The 17,287-nt window shown below is 36.4% G+C and overlaps 1 protein-coding gene across 1 annotated transcript in view; it reads left to right on the forward strand.

Annotated features, from left to right (window-relative positions):
• Window positions 1-17,287, forward strand: part of LOC144291583 (uncharacterized) — a 68,784-nt gene that overhangs the window by 18,518 nt on the left and 32,979 nt on the right. Inside the window, exons 5-10 of the mRNA XM_077861183.1 lie at window positions 4,883-5,032; window positions 7,475-7,516; window positions 8,152-8,236; window positions 11,866-11,943; window positions 14,156-14,216; window positions 16,953-17,141. Of these exons, the coding sequence (XP_077717309.1) occupies window positions 4,883-5,032; window positions 7,475-7,516; window positions 8,152-8,236; window positions 11,866-11,943; window positions 14,156-14,216; window positions 16,953-17,141 (605 nt within the window). The remainder of the gene's footprint in view (window positions 1-4,882; window positions 5,033-7,474; window positions 7,517-8,151; window positions 8,237-11,865; window positions 11,944-14,155; window positions 14,217-16,952; window positions 17,142-17,287) is intronic.

Raw genomic sequence — 17,287 nt, forward strand, 5'->3', positions numbered from 1 at the left:
TATCATCATGGTCAGGTTCTGGTAAGAGCTCTTTTTCTGCTTGCACGCGGCTGCCTTCTCACTGTGTACCCCAAGGCATGTCCTCAATGCATGTATGTACACACATACAGATCTCTCCCACTTCTTACAAGACCATCCATCTTACTGGATTAGGACCTGACCTTGATGATCCCATTTAAACTTAATTACCTTCAAAAGCTCTATCTCCAAACATGATGATACTGGCAGAGAGGGCTTTATGGTAAGAAGGTGGGAAAGCAGTGGGAGGGAGACACAATTTCATCCATAGCAGTAGCAAGCAGCACTTAATGCTTGCCACAATCTTTAGAAAACTACTGTGAGATCATTCCCATAGTAAATATTTGGGTATATTTTTGATCACTGTTAATATGAAAAAATTTACCTTTTTTTCTAGAAGGAAAAAACTAAGAAGAAATAGCCCCTGAAATAAAAAAACATATTTCATCCCTGTCATGCCTTGGTCTTACATGGAGGAATCAATACCCTCAATCAATCTATTCAAGTGAATAATCTGAGTTTAGTGCCTAATTTTTCCAATTAGCCATAAAAAAGGGGGTAGGCTGACCCAGGTTCCATTTTACCTCAGCTCACCCTCAGGCTTCAGCTGGAGACTCTCTCATCTTTAGGTTGACACTACAGAATTTAACAGAAATTGAATAGTTGATTAATTTCTACCTATTTTTCAGTCAGAATTAGTGAATTTTGGCTTGTGTGTAATAATGAGGGGAATTAAATGTTTGTTTCTTCACAAAGAAATTCTATTTCTCTTGTTGTACAAGATGTAACTAATAGTGAAAATTGGGGATTTTTCTCACTTCTTTCATACACTAGAAACTTGTGTTCACAAGAATTGAAGTCAAATGGAATCTTCCTTATCATTTTTGGTATTCATTAGAATACTAAATAAGTTATTTTTCAAATAAAAATTACTTTAAAAATTAAAGTACTTTAAAGTACTTTAAAAATTAAAATAAAAATTACTTTATTTTTAAGAACAGTATCTACTTGGGGCCCTTGGGTGACTCAGTGGTTGAGTGTCTGCGTTTGGCTTAGGTCATGATCCCGGGGTCCTGGGATCAAGTCCCTCACCAGGCTCCCCAGAGGGAGCCTGCTTCTTCCTCTGCCTATGTCTTTGCCTTCTCTCTCTCTGTGCCTCTCGTGAATAAATAAAAGAAATCTTTAAAAAAGAAAGAAGAGTATCTATTTGATAAAATATTAAGATATTTGTACTAGTAGAAACCCGTGAAGAATTTAGAAAAAGGGACTGAACTTAGCTCACACCCTCTTTAGACATCACATTCCTCATCATTAGTTATTTTTTTTTAATTTATTTTTTATTGGTGTTCAATTTACTAACATACAGAATAACCCGCAGTGCCCGTCACCCATTCACTCCCACCCCCCGCCCTCCTCCCCTTCTACCACCCCTAGTTCGTTTCCCAGAGTTAGCAGTCTTTACGTTCTGTCTCCCTTTCTCATATTTCCCACACATTTCTTCTCCCTTCCCTTATATTCCCTTTCACTATTATTTATATTCCCCAAATGAATGAGAACATATAATGTTTGTCCTTCTCCGACTGACTGACTTCACTCAGCATAATACCCTCCAGTTCCATCCACGTTGAAGCAAATGGTGGGTATTTGTCATTTCTAATGGCTGAGTAATATTCCATTGTATACATAAACCACATCTTCATTATCCATTCATCTTTCGTTGGACGCCGAGGCTCCTTCCACAGTTTGGCTATCGTGGCCATTGCTGCTATAAACATCGGGGTGCAGGTGTCCCGGCGTTTCATTGCATTTGTATCTTTGGGGTAAATCCCCAACAGTGCAATTGCTGGGTCGTAGGGCAGGTATATTTTTAACTGTTTGAGGAACCTCCACACAGTTTTCCAGAGTGGCTGCACCAGTTCACATTCCCACCAACAGTGTATGAGGGTTCCCTTTTCTCCGCATCCTCTCCAACATTTGTTGTTTCCTGCCTTGTTAATTTTCCCCATTCTCACTGGTGTGAGGTGGTATCTCATTGTGGTTTTGATTTGTATTTCCCTGATGGCAAGTGATGCAGAGCATTTTCTCATATGCATGTTGGCCATGTCTATGTCTTCCTCTGTGAGATTTCTCTTCATGTCTTTTGCCCATTTCATGATTGGATTGTTTGTTTCTTTGGTGTTGAGTTTAATAAGTTATTAAGGAATGTAGAAATGAAATAAAAAATGAATTTAATTTGGTCAAAAGATGAAGATGACTATTAACTCATTGTCGTGAAATGATGAATAGTTACAGAATAGACTATGACCCCTGCTCCCAACATTTGTAAGAGAATGCCTCTATCTTAGAACAGAGGATATCTCCCTAGAATTCTGCAAAACTCCCCAGTTCACTGGGGCTTACCTTTTGGCATAAAGATTAAGGTAGTGGAAAGCAAGAAGGACATCATGTTAATACAACTATAATAAATGACTATTTTTAGAAATAAAAACTGCAGTTCTCCTCCTCTTCTTCTTAAGTCAGTTTACAGTAGATTATTGCTTTCTAATTTCTGCTGAGATAATCCAATTGGGTCAGTGATTGAGAGTAAAGAAACACAGTAAGACCTTAGAAGAATCTATTGAAGTATAAAGCTTTGTTGTAACACGTTTTAAATATTTCCAAGCTAGCAACTGGCTTTATTAATATAATGCCTTGAGATTTATCCTCTCACTCCCAATATAAATCCCATGAGAAAGCTGGGCTGATGGCTCTGGGGACAGAAATGAGGCTGAGGGTAGGAAAGATGAAAAGGTTACTTCACGGTCAAGTGGTTACAAACATGGGCTTATGAGTTAGGCTGTCTGGGTTCAAACCCTGTCTCCTGCATTTGACAATTTATTTAAACTTTCTGTGAGTTTCCTTATTTGTAAAATGGAGCTAATAGAGACCATCTAGTGTAGTTGCTTGAGGATTAAATTTTTATATTTATATTTATAAAATATTTAGAACAGAGCTTGGCATATGATAAGTGTTCAAAACGTTATAGGAGAGTAGAAACCACACTCTGGGCTCTAGGATCATTCCTTGGTTCAACTAATCCTGGTGCTTTATTGAACTAAGCTTATTGGATGGCTTTTTCCAGGTCAATGTATTTGGAAGTTTCCACACAGGATCTTAGGTGTCTGTATATACACAGATACCTATATTAGAAAGAAAAAAATCTGTAAAAACAAGCAGATACCTGTCTATCATTCCCCTTGGGCATATATTTTTGACATGACAATGCCTTTTGAATTGCTATCTAGAAAAATGATTTTATCTGTTAATTGACTATGTTCCATAAAAATCTTCAAGCACATAGATACAGGCACTTGGCTGTAATGTTGAAATAAAAAAATGTTGAAATAAAAAAATATGGAAAGATATTGGTATCCATCATATTTATATTCATTGTGTCCTAAGCTTTGAACCTACATTATCCTTCAAGTGGGCTTCCTAAAAGATTATTTTTATTTCATAAATCCCACTGAAGAGTTTTAGCTCTAATTTTTCCATGAATCAGTGGAGTCATAGGGATTTTTGCACATGAGGTGTCTTTCATCTCAGTTTAGTTCAGTGTTTTCCACATGTCTTTCTGAATACTAAGGAGTTCCAGAGTGGAGGATCCAAGTTCCCCAGGCATTCCTTATAGGACTTGTAACTGTTTAAATCTCAAGCCCACCTGCGAGTCAAAGTTGTGAATTAACCAAATTAATCAATTAATTAATCAACCAAAATAAATCAATGGTGGTTTTTATCTTTGAGGTCAAAGAAGATTAGGCAGAAATTATCAAAAACCCATTTCACCCCTTCTTACCCCTCAGAGAAATGGGAAGTATCCATGACTTACATATAAGACCTCCGAACCACTGATCTTAGATTGATTGATGGACAGATGGATGGATGGATGGATGGATGATTTTTCAGTTGGGCTCAGTCTGTAGGCTAACAATTTTTTTGTTTTAGCCAGAATCTATGGGAAAATGGTATGGACAAAATTTTAAGAAAGCAAATTGAAAATAACCTATGCTTTAAGGGCTAGAAAATATTTTTTAAATTAAGGTTGAAAGTAACTTTTAAATCTTTCTGATCCAAGCTTGTTTTTTTTTTGTTTTGATTTCATCTCTCTCCCTCACACTCTTTAAAAGATTTATTTATTTGTTTGTTTGTTTATTTACTTATTTATTTATTTATTTATTTATTTATTTTAGAGAGAGAGCAAGCATGAGTGGGGGGAGTGGCAAAGGGAGAGAGGAAGCCGACTCCTCATTGAGTGGTGAGCCCTACACAGGTGCATGATCTCAAGAGCCTGAGATCGTGGCCCAAGCCAAAACCAAGAGTTGGATGCTTAACTGACTGAGCCACCCAGGTGCCCTTGGTTTGTCTCTCTTAAGAAAAAAATTGTATAACTATTTTTATAAGTCATGTATCATGTACCTTTGTTCAGCCCCTCAAACACTTTTTGAAGTATGCAAGTCATAAATGAATAATTAACTGCAATAATAGCCATAAAATTATGTGTAATAGGTAACAAATCCAGCAATAGCAAATGAATTAATGGTTTTCCTACAAAGCTCTAAAATATACAGTGGTTACTCAACACTCACCATTCAAAAATATGGCTATTTGCTGCCATTAGAGTGTTTTCAGTTTTCCAAGCCAGAGTTTGCTCAACACACACATTGCAAAGGCCCATCTAACCATTTGCTGTGTGTGCACAGAGGGTAATAGAGATGTGGGAGACCTGATTTGCCCCGGAGCAGTGAGAACTGGTCTCTAATGAACACAGCTGCTCCCATAACATTTTGAAATGAACTAACAGAGGTCATGTTTGGGATCTTTCTAGGTATAAGAAAAACTTTAAGATAAAAAAGAAAATACCACTGAACACCATGTGGATTGCCAACTGCATGGATACAGTGGGAGATGCCAACATCAGTTCTGGGAGGTCCTTTGTGTTGGGCTGGCCCACGGTAAACTTTGTGGCCACCTTCAGGTAAGACCGATGCCTTGGTGTCCTGTATCTACATGGCTTGAAAAGGATAACATTGAAATCTATTGTCTACCAAGCTGGTGACTCACTTTTTGACCTCCCATGACACTTGTTTTGCCTTGTACTTTGCCTAAGAAGGTGCTTATATCCACATGGAAACAAGTAGATAATGTATAGTGGGAACTACTGGAGTAATTTCCTTCAGTTTTGATCAATGGTTTTTCAAATGGGCTCTAGTAGCCACTTGAGGAGTTAGGAGTTCTAGTTCTGTGGAAGGAGAATCAACAGAGTGAGGTTCAAGGTCTCCTCTCCAAGATCCTGCCCTCTGATTCCCAGGGAGTATCTGCATTTTTAAATCACCGGAATAGATTTCTTGAGCAAGTACTATTAAAGGGTCCAATTAAATTTGAAAAATTGCTTTTACACTCCCAAGTTAATTCCCTTAACATCAGTATGTAATTATACAAATAAATTGATCATGCCGTTGGATACTAGGTTGCCTGAATTGCTGTGTACAGATTATCTTAGTTGGTGATGATCTAAAACAAAATATGATTCCATTGAGTAGAGTTTAGTTGTGTAAGACACATTTTTAGGCTGACAAGAGGATGGGGAATGTGGATCTCGACCCTGGATATCCTGAGCAGACACCTCTGAGTTTACAGGGATCATGCCACACTTGCATCTCTGTTTGAAACATCCACACCCCAAGCCTCATTCCTGTTTTACGCGGTTGTACTTAACACACTGCTTTCTTCTCCTCACCCCACTCCACCAAAATCTCACAGGTCATCATAAATGTAAGACAACAAAAATCTTTACAAGTTGTTAATTTATTAATCCTATAATGCAGCTGTTGAATTAATGAAAAATTTTCAAATCTTATTAGGAAGAAACATGTATTTATATCCTCTCTGCAGGTCTTCTTTTGCATAAAGATCATCAGTTCCCATTGCTTAATATCTTCTCCAGGTTGCAAGTGGAAGGAAAGAGTTTCAAATGGGAATTAAAAAAAAAAAAGGGGAATATATAAAGTGTTTGGTAGGGGAGTGTCCAAAAAAAAAGTTTCCCCCTAATAGGAGGAAAATGTGGAAGCCATTTAACTGTTAGTTAAAAAGGCTGTATAAATAGATAGAAGGCACATATAACAACATCTGGCACCTAATGCTTTTGTTATTGATTATTATTACTGTTCTGCAGATTGGCATGAGTAACTAGAAGCTGTGTCTATGCACCTAGGCAGGTTGGGACACTAAATGGGCATTCTACTTTCTTGATGCGACAGGTCCTGAAATGGTGATGGAGAGGGTGGGGAGTAGTGTTGCTGGTAGAATTATAGAATGAGACAGCCACTGTGGACAGTTTGATGGCTCCTCAATAAGTGAAACACAATTACATATGACCTCCAGACACATATCCAAGAGAAAGGAAAATATATGTCCATGCAAAAATTAATACACAAACGTTTGTAGCAGTATTGTTGACAATAGTAAAAGAAAGAAAGAAAGAAAGAAAGAAAGAAAGAAAGAAAGAAAGAAAGAAAAAGAATAAAGAAAAAGAAACCAAGTGTATATCAACAAATATACAAAATGTGGAACAGGAGCTAGGGACAGGAGGGAAGGGAGAGTGACTGCTTAATAGACACATGTTTGCTTTGGGGTGATAAACATGTTCAGTCACGATGGTTGCACAGAACGATGAATATACTAAAGGTCACTAATGGTCAATTTTCTTTTATGTGTAATTTACCACAACAAAAAAAATGCTGGTAAGTGATAAGCCCACATGTGAATGAGCCTTAAGACATTTGCAACTTTGGATATTAAATGCTGTGAAAATTTTAGCAGAGAACATACTGATCTTTAGTAATTTTGCATCAGGGGATTGATCTTTCTCAGAAGATCACAGTGATGAAGAATACGGTTTTTAGGAACTAATTTAACATATTACAATCTGCCATATGTATAAAGAAATAAAAATATTACAGGTGTTTTTTTCTGAAAAAGATATTCTTGTTTCTGAGCCAAGACAGTTCCATCAAATTGCTAAATTTCTTAAATGTGATTTAATTTGAATGGTAATATTCTTTATATCTGAATAGCCCTTGCAGCTGCAGGAACACTCTGAGCTATAATTAACCTTTTTCCAGTTCTGGAAACTAAATATCAAAGTGGTTAACAACATGCCCATGATCACATAGCTTGCATCACATAGTCACAATTAAGTTTTCAGATTTGAAATCAACTTTTCTTCCTCTTTAGGATCTACTTCCCATTGCTTTAATAGAGTCCACCAAAAGCCCAACTCTAAGGGGAGTACAATTTACACATCCACATCCCTTAACAACGGGCTCCTGATATTTTTAATCTGGAATGGTGATCTTAATATGTTAGTAGGAGTATTGTACGTTCCTCAATTTTTTTCTTCTCATTTTTTGAATTGCAGTTCTTCAGAACAAAAGGAAAAATGGCGTTCTTACCTTCAAAGGTATTTTGTCAATGTATTATTATAAGTCTTTAACCCATGATGGAAAAAATGTAGATCTCTTCAAAGCAGTGCCCCCAAACTATGTTCCCTCCCCTTAGTAGAAATTGTTACACTATCCTCCAATGATTTCTTATTTAATTGTACCCTGGCCATTACTACAAATAACCTGCTCTCCTTTACATGCATATATTGCTTATTTTTTATGAAATTCTGGTTATCACTCTCATCTTCCCCCGCTCTCCAACCTCATGATTATAGCTAACATTATTCTCAAAACATATATTAAATTTCCATAAGTGCAGTCTACCCTACCGAGTAATGCTGAAAGCAACTTCTAATTCCTACATTTGAAGGTGCTAGTATGCCCTCTGGTCTAGCTAGGCAGGAAAGCTTTGGTGACTGGATCTGCTGGTCAAATCTCACATGACGAGAGTGATCCATTGTTTTCCGAGTCACAGCTTATTTTCCTGAAATATTTTTGCATGTTTCCTTCTGACCCAAAATTTGGTTTTGCTGTGCTTATTTATATGCATTTAAAAATAACAAAGTACGTTGAAAACATGATCAACATAAATTGATTGGAAAGTAAGGTAATTTATCCTACTCTATTTTGGGTTACTATCAAATTCGATTAGGTACATCATGCTAGCCAAAGAGAAGGAGCAGCCAAAAAGCATTCTCCTCAAAATCTTCACTGAGAACATCAAGAACTGTGCCTGTGTGAGTATTTTTAAGACCAACAATTAAATTCTGAGTTCCTAATTCTGACTGAATGAAAAAGATGGAGATAGAGGTGGAGACACAGAGAGGGAGGAAGCAGTGAGTTGGGGAGAGAGGAAAGAGAGAGCAAAAGGTAGGAAGAGAGAGAGAATATTTAGAAAAGTGCCATGAGGAAAAATGTATTTTCCCCCTCTCCATGTACTGCTTTATAGACCTAAAAACTGCGTCCTAGGTAATATGAAGCAAGAGGAATACATACTACAGTGCTTAAGCAAGGAAAGAGTATCGGATGTTAAGTGTCTATAACATTTCTCTGGATCCTTCTAATTGCTTATAGTGGCTTGTAATACAGTGATTTAGAATCAACCATTTTTTCCCCAGTGGCCACCACTTACATACAGAATGGTCTGGATTGTCTCCACAGTCCTTTTTCCCCTCCAGATATTTTATTTGGTGTAACTATAAACTCAGAGAAAAGTTGTAAGTATAAAAGTAATACAAAAAGACCCCGTATACTCTTTATCTAGATTCACCTATTGGTAACACTTTATTCCATTTGCTTTATCACTTATTTTCTTTCTCTCTGTCTATTACATGTATGTGTATACTTACGTTTGAGGGTCATACATATACTATGGCCCTTTTTCCTTAAACCTAAGCATTTCTTAAGAATAAAGATATTCTACAGTTATCACCTTTAGTGAATTTAACCTTGGCATAATACTTTACTCTGCCATTCCCATTCTCATTTTGTCAGTTGACCTCAATAATGTCTCCTTTCTAGTACAGGATCCACTTAAGGATCAGGTGTTTCATTGAGTAGTTATGTCAAATGCAGAGGAGTTTTGAAAAGTCTTTTGTTCCAAGGAATATCAGGATTGAATTGAACTAAGAGGGATGACACTTTTAAGGGATCAGCATATTTCTATTTCAATTTCTTTATACCGTGGGGAGAAAAAAATCAAACCAATTGGCCCAGTTTTGTGTGTAAAATTTGATTTCTGAAATTGTAGTACAGTAGCCAAGACATTTACAGTGATGAACAAGATACTTTGGGTATCTTTAAATGGCATTTTTTTTGTGGTTGTTGTTATAGTTTGAAGTAGCTCTAGATCACACAAAACATTATTTGAAGGTGGAAAAAAAAGATATTCCTGGCTAAAGCAAAAGCCATGCAAATATTTTGATCTGTTGCTAAGTGCAGGCTAGATGCACTGCATGAAGGAGAGAGAATTCTCTAGCAGCAGAGCACATTCTCGTCTCTGCCTTTGATATCAATTGTGGCAGTGGTTTACATTCAGAACTTTCCTTGGAAAATTACCTTGAATTTTTTAAAAATCAACTTTATTGAGGTATAGTTTGGGTGAAATAAACATTTCTGATGTTCTTCACCCATTATTAAAGATCCAGGTTTCCCACTGCACTGTTTCACTTCATCGTAGAAAGATGATTCTTAGCATTCCTTGTGCAAAACTGGTGCAAACAGATTTACTTAATTTCTTTTATCTGAATATGGCTTTATTTATTGACACTGACTCTTGAAGGATATTTTTGGGGATGTAGAATTTTGTTTGCAGATTTTTTCCTTTTAGTCCTTTAGAGATGTTCCAGTCTTTTGCTCTTGATGCTTTCTGATGAGTAGTCTGTGATTAAACATTAATCCTCAGTAGGTGATTTGTCATTTTTTCTCTAGCTGCTTTCAAGTTTTCTCTTTATTTTTGGTTTTTAACAGTGTGGCTAGGAAGTACCTAAGCATGGTTTTCTTTGAATCTGTCCTATTTGACATATTCTGAATTTCTTGAATTTTTTTTGAATTTCTTGAATTTATAAATTGATGCCTTCACCAAATTTGGGAAATTTTAATCATTATTACATCAAATATTTCCTTCCTCATTATTTCTCTTTCTCTCCTTGTGACAGTTCCATTCTTTGCATATCAGACACTTTCACATTGTTCAGAGATCTCTCAGGCTCTGTTAATTTTTTCAATCTTTTCCCCCCTTTTCTTCTTCACACTGGATAATTTCTAGTATCTATTTTCAAATCACTGACTTCTTTTCATCATCTCCATTATGCAATGTAGCCTAGTCAATAAATTTTTAAAAAATATTTTTTCAGATAAAAATTTCTATTTTTAAATATTTTTCCTCTCAAAAAAGGAAAAGTCATAAATACTTCTTATTTCTATACTAAGATGCCTCTATTTTTGTTTATTGTGAGCACATTTTCATTTGTATCATTGAGCATTATTGTAATAGCTGTTTTTGGCTAATAGTATCTAGATCATTATTGTAATAGCTGTTTTTGGCTAATAGCATCTAGATCATCTCAGGTGTGGCTTCAGCTCTTGAAAATTGATCTCATTTTCCTGGTTCTTCATATATTAAGTAACAGTTTGACTCATGAACAAAAACTAACTTTTCTTTTTCTTTTGAATTATTTCAAAAAATAGTTTGTTTTTCTGAAGTTATTTGTTTAGAGAGAGTTCCTTCTAATGGAATTTGTCTGTTGGGAGATCCTACAACATGCAGGAAAATATACATACATCCCTTGAATTACTATTTCAATGACTATTTGAATGACTATTGAATTACTTTTGGACCATCTGTGATATCAAGTAATTGCATTCAATTCATAGGAAGAAAAATACAATGAAAGGACAAGGAATGAATTATGAAAGAGCATCTTTTAACTTTGCTTTTAATATTTTCAAGGCCTGTGAGTGTCCACTTGTGCTGTTTCTTCTTTATGCACTGTTTCCTGAAGGACACAGGCCCCATTGCCTAAAAATGTTACAAAAACTGTATGCATAGTAAATGTTCTGGTTACATATTCTCTTATTTTAAAATGACTTTTGTAATTGAGATAGTTTTATAGATCCATCTCAGATTCCTATTAACCCCTTTCAGAAAATTTTCTGTAAACTTTTCCTAGTTGTATGGAGCAGTTTCTCAATGTATGGTCTGATAGAGAGCTATTATAAGTATCTACTCACTGGCAGAGTTGTGAATAGAACATAAACTTCTAACATTTCCAGTCTCATTTCCTAGATTCATTGGTTTTATTTGTCTTAACAGATTGCAACAATGGAAGTCTTAGTTAACCATGATGCCTGACAAAGAAAATACAGACTAAATAGTAGTTTTTAAAAAAAGTGTCTTTCATAGCCAGTTCTTATCTGATTTTACTGAAACCGACTATGTAATTACAAAGGAACTAAGCCATACTATACAAACACAACTCAGTAAGAGAGGAAAGTATCTAGTGCCTTCCTTTAATACTATCCCCCTCCCACCATTTTGGAAATAGCCTTATGGAGCTGAGTTTCACCCAAGTGCCCTCTTGGAATTCTCAGTTTTTCTCTTCCTTGCTTCAGCTGCTGTATTTTGTATGCCACAAATTCTTGGAGGGAAATATATGTTTTACTGACATGTTTCCTACTAGCTTCATGTTACATAAAAAAAATGAAAATATAATTAAGGGTTCGTGTTCTACACGTGCTTTACTTTGTCATTACCTGAAAACAAGCTTTACCTTTGGAGTATGGATAATAATTTGACAATTATTTGGTCACATGCTTTAAATCTAAAAAAAAATTTGTAGCAATTTTTCTTATTTATTTTTTACAGTCCGTAACTATAACAGTGACAAATTCCGACACGGCAAATGACACTATCAACATGTTACTAACAATGCTGGGAATAACCGTAAGTTGCCTATAAACTATTTTTAGTTTACGAACCAACTTTGACTTTTGAGATTTGTGTCTGTGTGTGTGTATGTGTATGTGTGTGTTGTGCACCTCCCATCATAAGACAGCTGATTATTGTAGATAACAGTCATATTTTGTCCTTCCAACTTTAGAAATTGAAGGCAGCAAAGCTATAGTATTAGCTTATACATGAGTGCTATCTTATATTCCCATTTTAAATTTTCTGAAAATTCAAAGTCATAGTCTAAGTTTGGGCTATAATTTTAGAGTGCTAATAACAACATGCAGTTTATTGTATATATTTTAAATACAGACAATAACAATGTTTCTAAATTTCTTTTTTTTTGTTTCTAAATTTCTAAATATTTCCTCCTCTATTGGACTCTTTTCTGTGTTTTCAATTCTGATACGTCCCCATCCCTATTGACCCTAGTTATCACACAAGGAAGAACTCAATCTGTTTAATGAATCCTAAATTACATGTTCTGTTGTACCTTTTGACATAAAGACTACATGGCTACAAGCTACCTCTGTTTGATGCAGATCCTGAGGATGAAGCAGCTCATACTCTTTAGGAACTGGTAAAGACAAAGACAAGTTCTGAATAAGACCATGGATCTGGGGCATTTGTACATAGCACTTTCATCTTGTTTGGGTTTTAACTGTCTGTTCTTTACCTTTTGATGGTGCTCGTGTGAGTTGCTGATATCTTTTTATGAAAGAGAAATATATTTGAGGATGAGGTTTTATAAGGGAAAAAAGAGGGACAGTGATAGATGGAGAGAACCAAAAGGAGCACTTGGAAAGCACAGCTTCTTATCCAAAATCCTCTGTAAATGTGACGTGACATAATCATAAGATTGTTTGTAAATTCTATCTGACCCAATGGTATAATAAAGCCCTTTAAAACTTCAGAGCAACTGGAATTTGGCAGAAGAGATCAATGATTTCTGTACAAACAACATTTAATAATACATCCAAAATAAAATTGAATTTATATGTACTGACTAAAGCACATCTCTACATACATTTCTAACCTGTATGATATATAAACCCTAAGTAAGAATTAAATCCTGGAAAAGAGAGTGAGTGGTTTGAGGGATGAAGGTGGGGAGATTGATTAATGATTTAACTCATTTTATTTCACGTTTGTGATTTTCTTTGCTTAAAGTGATCAATGTCACTAGGCAAAGAATTTCTATTTTAATGAAGAACTGGGGTTATTTGGCTTTATGTATACCTGATTTAAAGGATTCCAGCATGGCATTTCCAAACCCTACCCTACCTTATTAGCTCTTACTTCTTATTTGCAACACAATCTTGAGCAGATTTAGCTGTGTGTGTGTGTGTGTGTGTGTGTGTATCTGTGTCTGTGCCCATCCATACCTGTGACATTCCTTCATAAGGTGAAGGCCATGATTTTTAGTCAAGAGTCAAGGGCACATGGTAACTATTACCAATAATTCTATTTCAAACATTTTTTGTTTTAGTCTCCTGGAAGACTCTTTAAAATAGTTCAGCAGTCTTTATAATTTAGAATTGTTTGTTTCAAACAATTGGGATTTCCAGTATTACTGGGCAATAATTCTGCTGGGAGTAATCGTTTTCTGCATCTGACATGTTGTCTAGAGTCCTCATCCTTTCTCTCCCTAAAGTGGGGTTTGCCTGCCCCAAAGCCAGTGGATGACTTCCCTCCACGATCTCCTCAAGGTCTCTTGGGCATTTGTCTCCTTTTGTTCAGGGCTGCTGAGCTATTGATGCCTCTCAAGTTACTTTGCTCAGGATTAGTCATAGCAGAGTATATGGCTCTCTGGACAACATGCATCTCTGGGCAGAGACATTTGGAGACAAAAGCCAACACTATCCAAGGAGTCTAGAGACAGCAGAAGAGAGGACTCTGAGATGAGACTTTTACTCCGTAGTAAAGGGACACAAATCTCATTTCTTATGCCATGGATCACCCACAAAGTGAGGGGCTGGCTGTACTATGGTTTCCCGGTCTTTATCAAAAATTACAAGAATCTGGGACAGTCTATTGGAAGTTGTGAGGGGAACTAGTTAACAAGTACTATAGCTACCTCCATGGACCAAATGCCATTTATCCTGGCCCCAATTCTTCTTTTTGGAAACACAGATATGCTAAGGAAATGTGTTCTTCAAGTACTGTGAAAGATTTGTTTTGACACCTAGTTCTTTTTGTTTCCAAGGGCTCTGAGAAAGACTTCCAGTTGTGGGTGAGTTCTGGCAAGGAAAAACTTCCACTAACTGGTAAGTGTCAGGGAAAATCTAAGATGGGATTGATTAGGTTCAAAATTGTAACTCAAAGTTTCAAAGTAATGGTTGTTCTTTCTTAAGCTTCAAAATCCTTAAAAGTGAAAATCACATGTTATATTCCCTCACATGTTTATTAAATAATTACCAGGTACTGTTTCCCAGGCATTGATAATATCTCTTCATTCAGCAGCTATGATTTAGTGAGGGAGAGAAATGTAAATTTTTGTTTCTACTTCTTGTTACCTGACAAACAGAGCTGTCTTGAAAAAGTGTGATTATTTACTATTTACTTACTTATTTACTCACTTAGGTATGAAAGCAAAATGGATGGGAATTTTTTTCCCATACATTTATTTTTCATATTTCAATCTTGAATTCTAGTTCCTAACTACTAAGAAGCCTCTATTTTGTGAGAATCCTCTAAAATCCAGTTATGTCCCTGAATCTGGGTACAGATATGTATTTAACACCCCTGCCCTGTGCCCACTTTTCTCTGCATCATAAAGAAAATGAGATAATCACATTTAAACTCCTCTAGTCTTCACTGATGAAATCGCCTGCACTTTGCTGTTTCTCAGGTTTTTTCCATCACTGTTCTTAAGGTTATTGATAAACAGATTGCACCTCTTCTAAAATAGTTATTAGCACAAGTTCTCTGAAAAAAAAATCTTTGGATTAGCAAAATTGTTTAGTGTTTCCAGTAATGGAAGGATTTTAAAAAAAGAAAAAGAAGACAGGGTCGGTAGCAGACCTTGAAGTATAGTAATGGATGGTAATGGTGACAATAATCTCTTCTAGAAATCTTAAAGCATTCCTTCTTACATGAAATTCTTTATCCTTGGGCAGCCCGGGTGGCTCAGTGGTTTAGCACCGCCTTCAGCCCAAGGCCGGATCCTGGAGACCCGGGATCGAGTCCCACATCGGGCTCCCCGCATGGAGCCTGCTTCTCCCTCTGCCTGTGTCTCTGCCTCTCTCTCTCCCTCTCTGTGTCTGTCATGAATTAAAAAAAAAGAAATTCTTTATCCTTTTAATAAACCTGTGAAGCTATAACTCTTTTTCAAATAATCTGGAAATCTAAACAACCAATTTCCTTTTTTAAAAAAAACAACCAATTTCTTTCTGCAAAATATATATTCCCAGTCTTAGACTATAGAGTCACAAAGCTCATCACTGAGATCAAAATCCCCCAGTACCACTTCCTGTTTTGAATTAATGTTGATATCTTTGTAAAAGTTGGACAGGGGCAGCCCTGGTGGCTCAGCAGTTCAGCACTGCCTTCAGCCCAGGGTGTGATCCTGGAGAGCTGGGATCGACTCCCACATTGGGCTCCCTGCATGGAGCCTGCTTCTCCCTCTGCCTGTGTCTCTGCCTCTTTCTCTCTCTCTGTTTCTCATGAATAAATAAATAAAATCTAAAAAAAATGGTTAGCAGTAAAAAGGAAAAAAGCTAAATACTTATATATGTTTTAATAAAGTGCATTAATTTAGATAAAAATGATGTAGATGATAACTTTTTAGACTTTGAATAGCTTCACACACGAATGCAGCTCTAAGGAATCTGAAGAGCCTGTTGTTCATGATGATCCATTACAGCATTCAAAATGCATTTTTTAAACATACTCTCAATTCTCAATTGTGGATTAACTCCTGGTTATCTTGGCTTGGTTGTATTGCTGTCATAGAAGCTTCTTTTTCCTTAATGGAGGGAAGTCCCTGTGATTCTTGTGAACATTGCATTTATGACGGATGAAAAGAACAGCAAAAGCTCCTTTAGGTACATTCAATAATAAATCTGAAATGAGAGAATGAGAATTTTCATTCTATTCTTAAAAAATGAAATCCATATCATTGCATAGGGTCTTTGAGAATTCTCTAGAGAGGAAAAACAATTTAAAGCATAAAAGAGCAAAACAAATCACTTGGCAGGCAATTCTGGATGGCTGTGGGTGTGGTTTTCTATTCTCTAACCATCGTTTTACAGTTTGCTTCTGGGTTTCCCACTCTGCACACCCTTCCTTCTGATCATTGCCTGGCAGGACACCCATAGAGGGAGGGCAGCAGTGGGAGGGAACCATAAAGCATAAGGGCAACACATCCCACTACTCTCGAGTAGCTCTGGCTGGAGAATTGACAAAAGGAAATGAAAAAAAAATCTGTTCGACTGACATTCTGTTGGAGAGAATAGTGAAGATAGCAATTCTTTATATATATACTCCAAATATTTAAAAATTTATTAACCAAAAAATAAAAATAAAAAATAAATAAAAAATAAAAAATATTAACCACCAATGCTTATTAATATATTCACTCTGATAAGTTTGTGTGTGGACAAGCATTTCAAAGAATGAATGTAAGGCTCGACGGTGTCAAGTAATTTGCCTAAGATATATAGATCTAGTTAGTGTCAAGGCACAAACTAGAAAAACTTAAACATTCTCAGAAACACAGAAAAAGTCAGCATTGTTTAATGCACTCATGAATATATGTATTTCATGTAACATGCTTTAAATTGTTTTCTCTTCTTAAAATCTTTCCCTTGGGCACACGCTTTCTGTAAGGTGTTCCCACAAGGGTGCATATGATGCTCACTCAGGAGGCACAGCCTTCTTTATCTAGAAGTCCCAGAAAAATACCAACATATACAAATAGGGTGATGCTTACACTCGTGGTAAGGTAGGTTTGATGACAGCCATCACCATCAGCCTAAATATTCAGGTTTCTTTCCATACAGGACATGAACATCCCTATGGAATTAAAATGAGCCATCTTCCATCTACTAAACTGCTGCCAAAGGAAGCAGAGGACTCCGTCTCTCCTTCCCCTACTCAGGAGTCCCTCCTTCTGGAGCAGAAGATCACAGACATGCAAATCCATTTCATACTGAAGCCCAGGCACCCAGCCCAGAACAAGCAAGGGAGAGGTGAGCCACTTGCCTTTCTTCAAGTGCCTTCCCTTGGCTCATGTCTCCATGCTTAAACACAATTCAGACACACAGTTTATTCTTTCTGGGTGAGCTTATTGTCATCAATGAGGAGGAACAGTATAGGAAAGAATGCAAACACTACC

The sequence above is a fragment of the Canis aureus genome, chromosome 20, assembly GCF_053574225.1.
Source record: "Canis aureus isolate CA01 chromosome 20, VMU_Caureus_v.1.0, whole genome shotgun sequence".
Taxonomy (NCBI): Eukaryota; Metazoa; Chordata; class Mammalia; order Carnivora; family Canidae; genus Canis; species Canis aureus.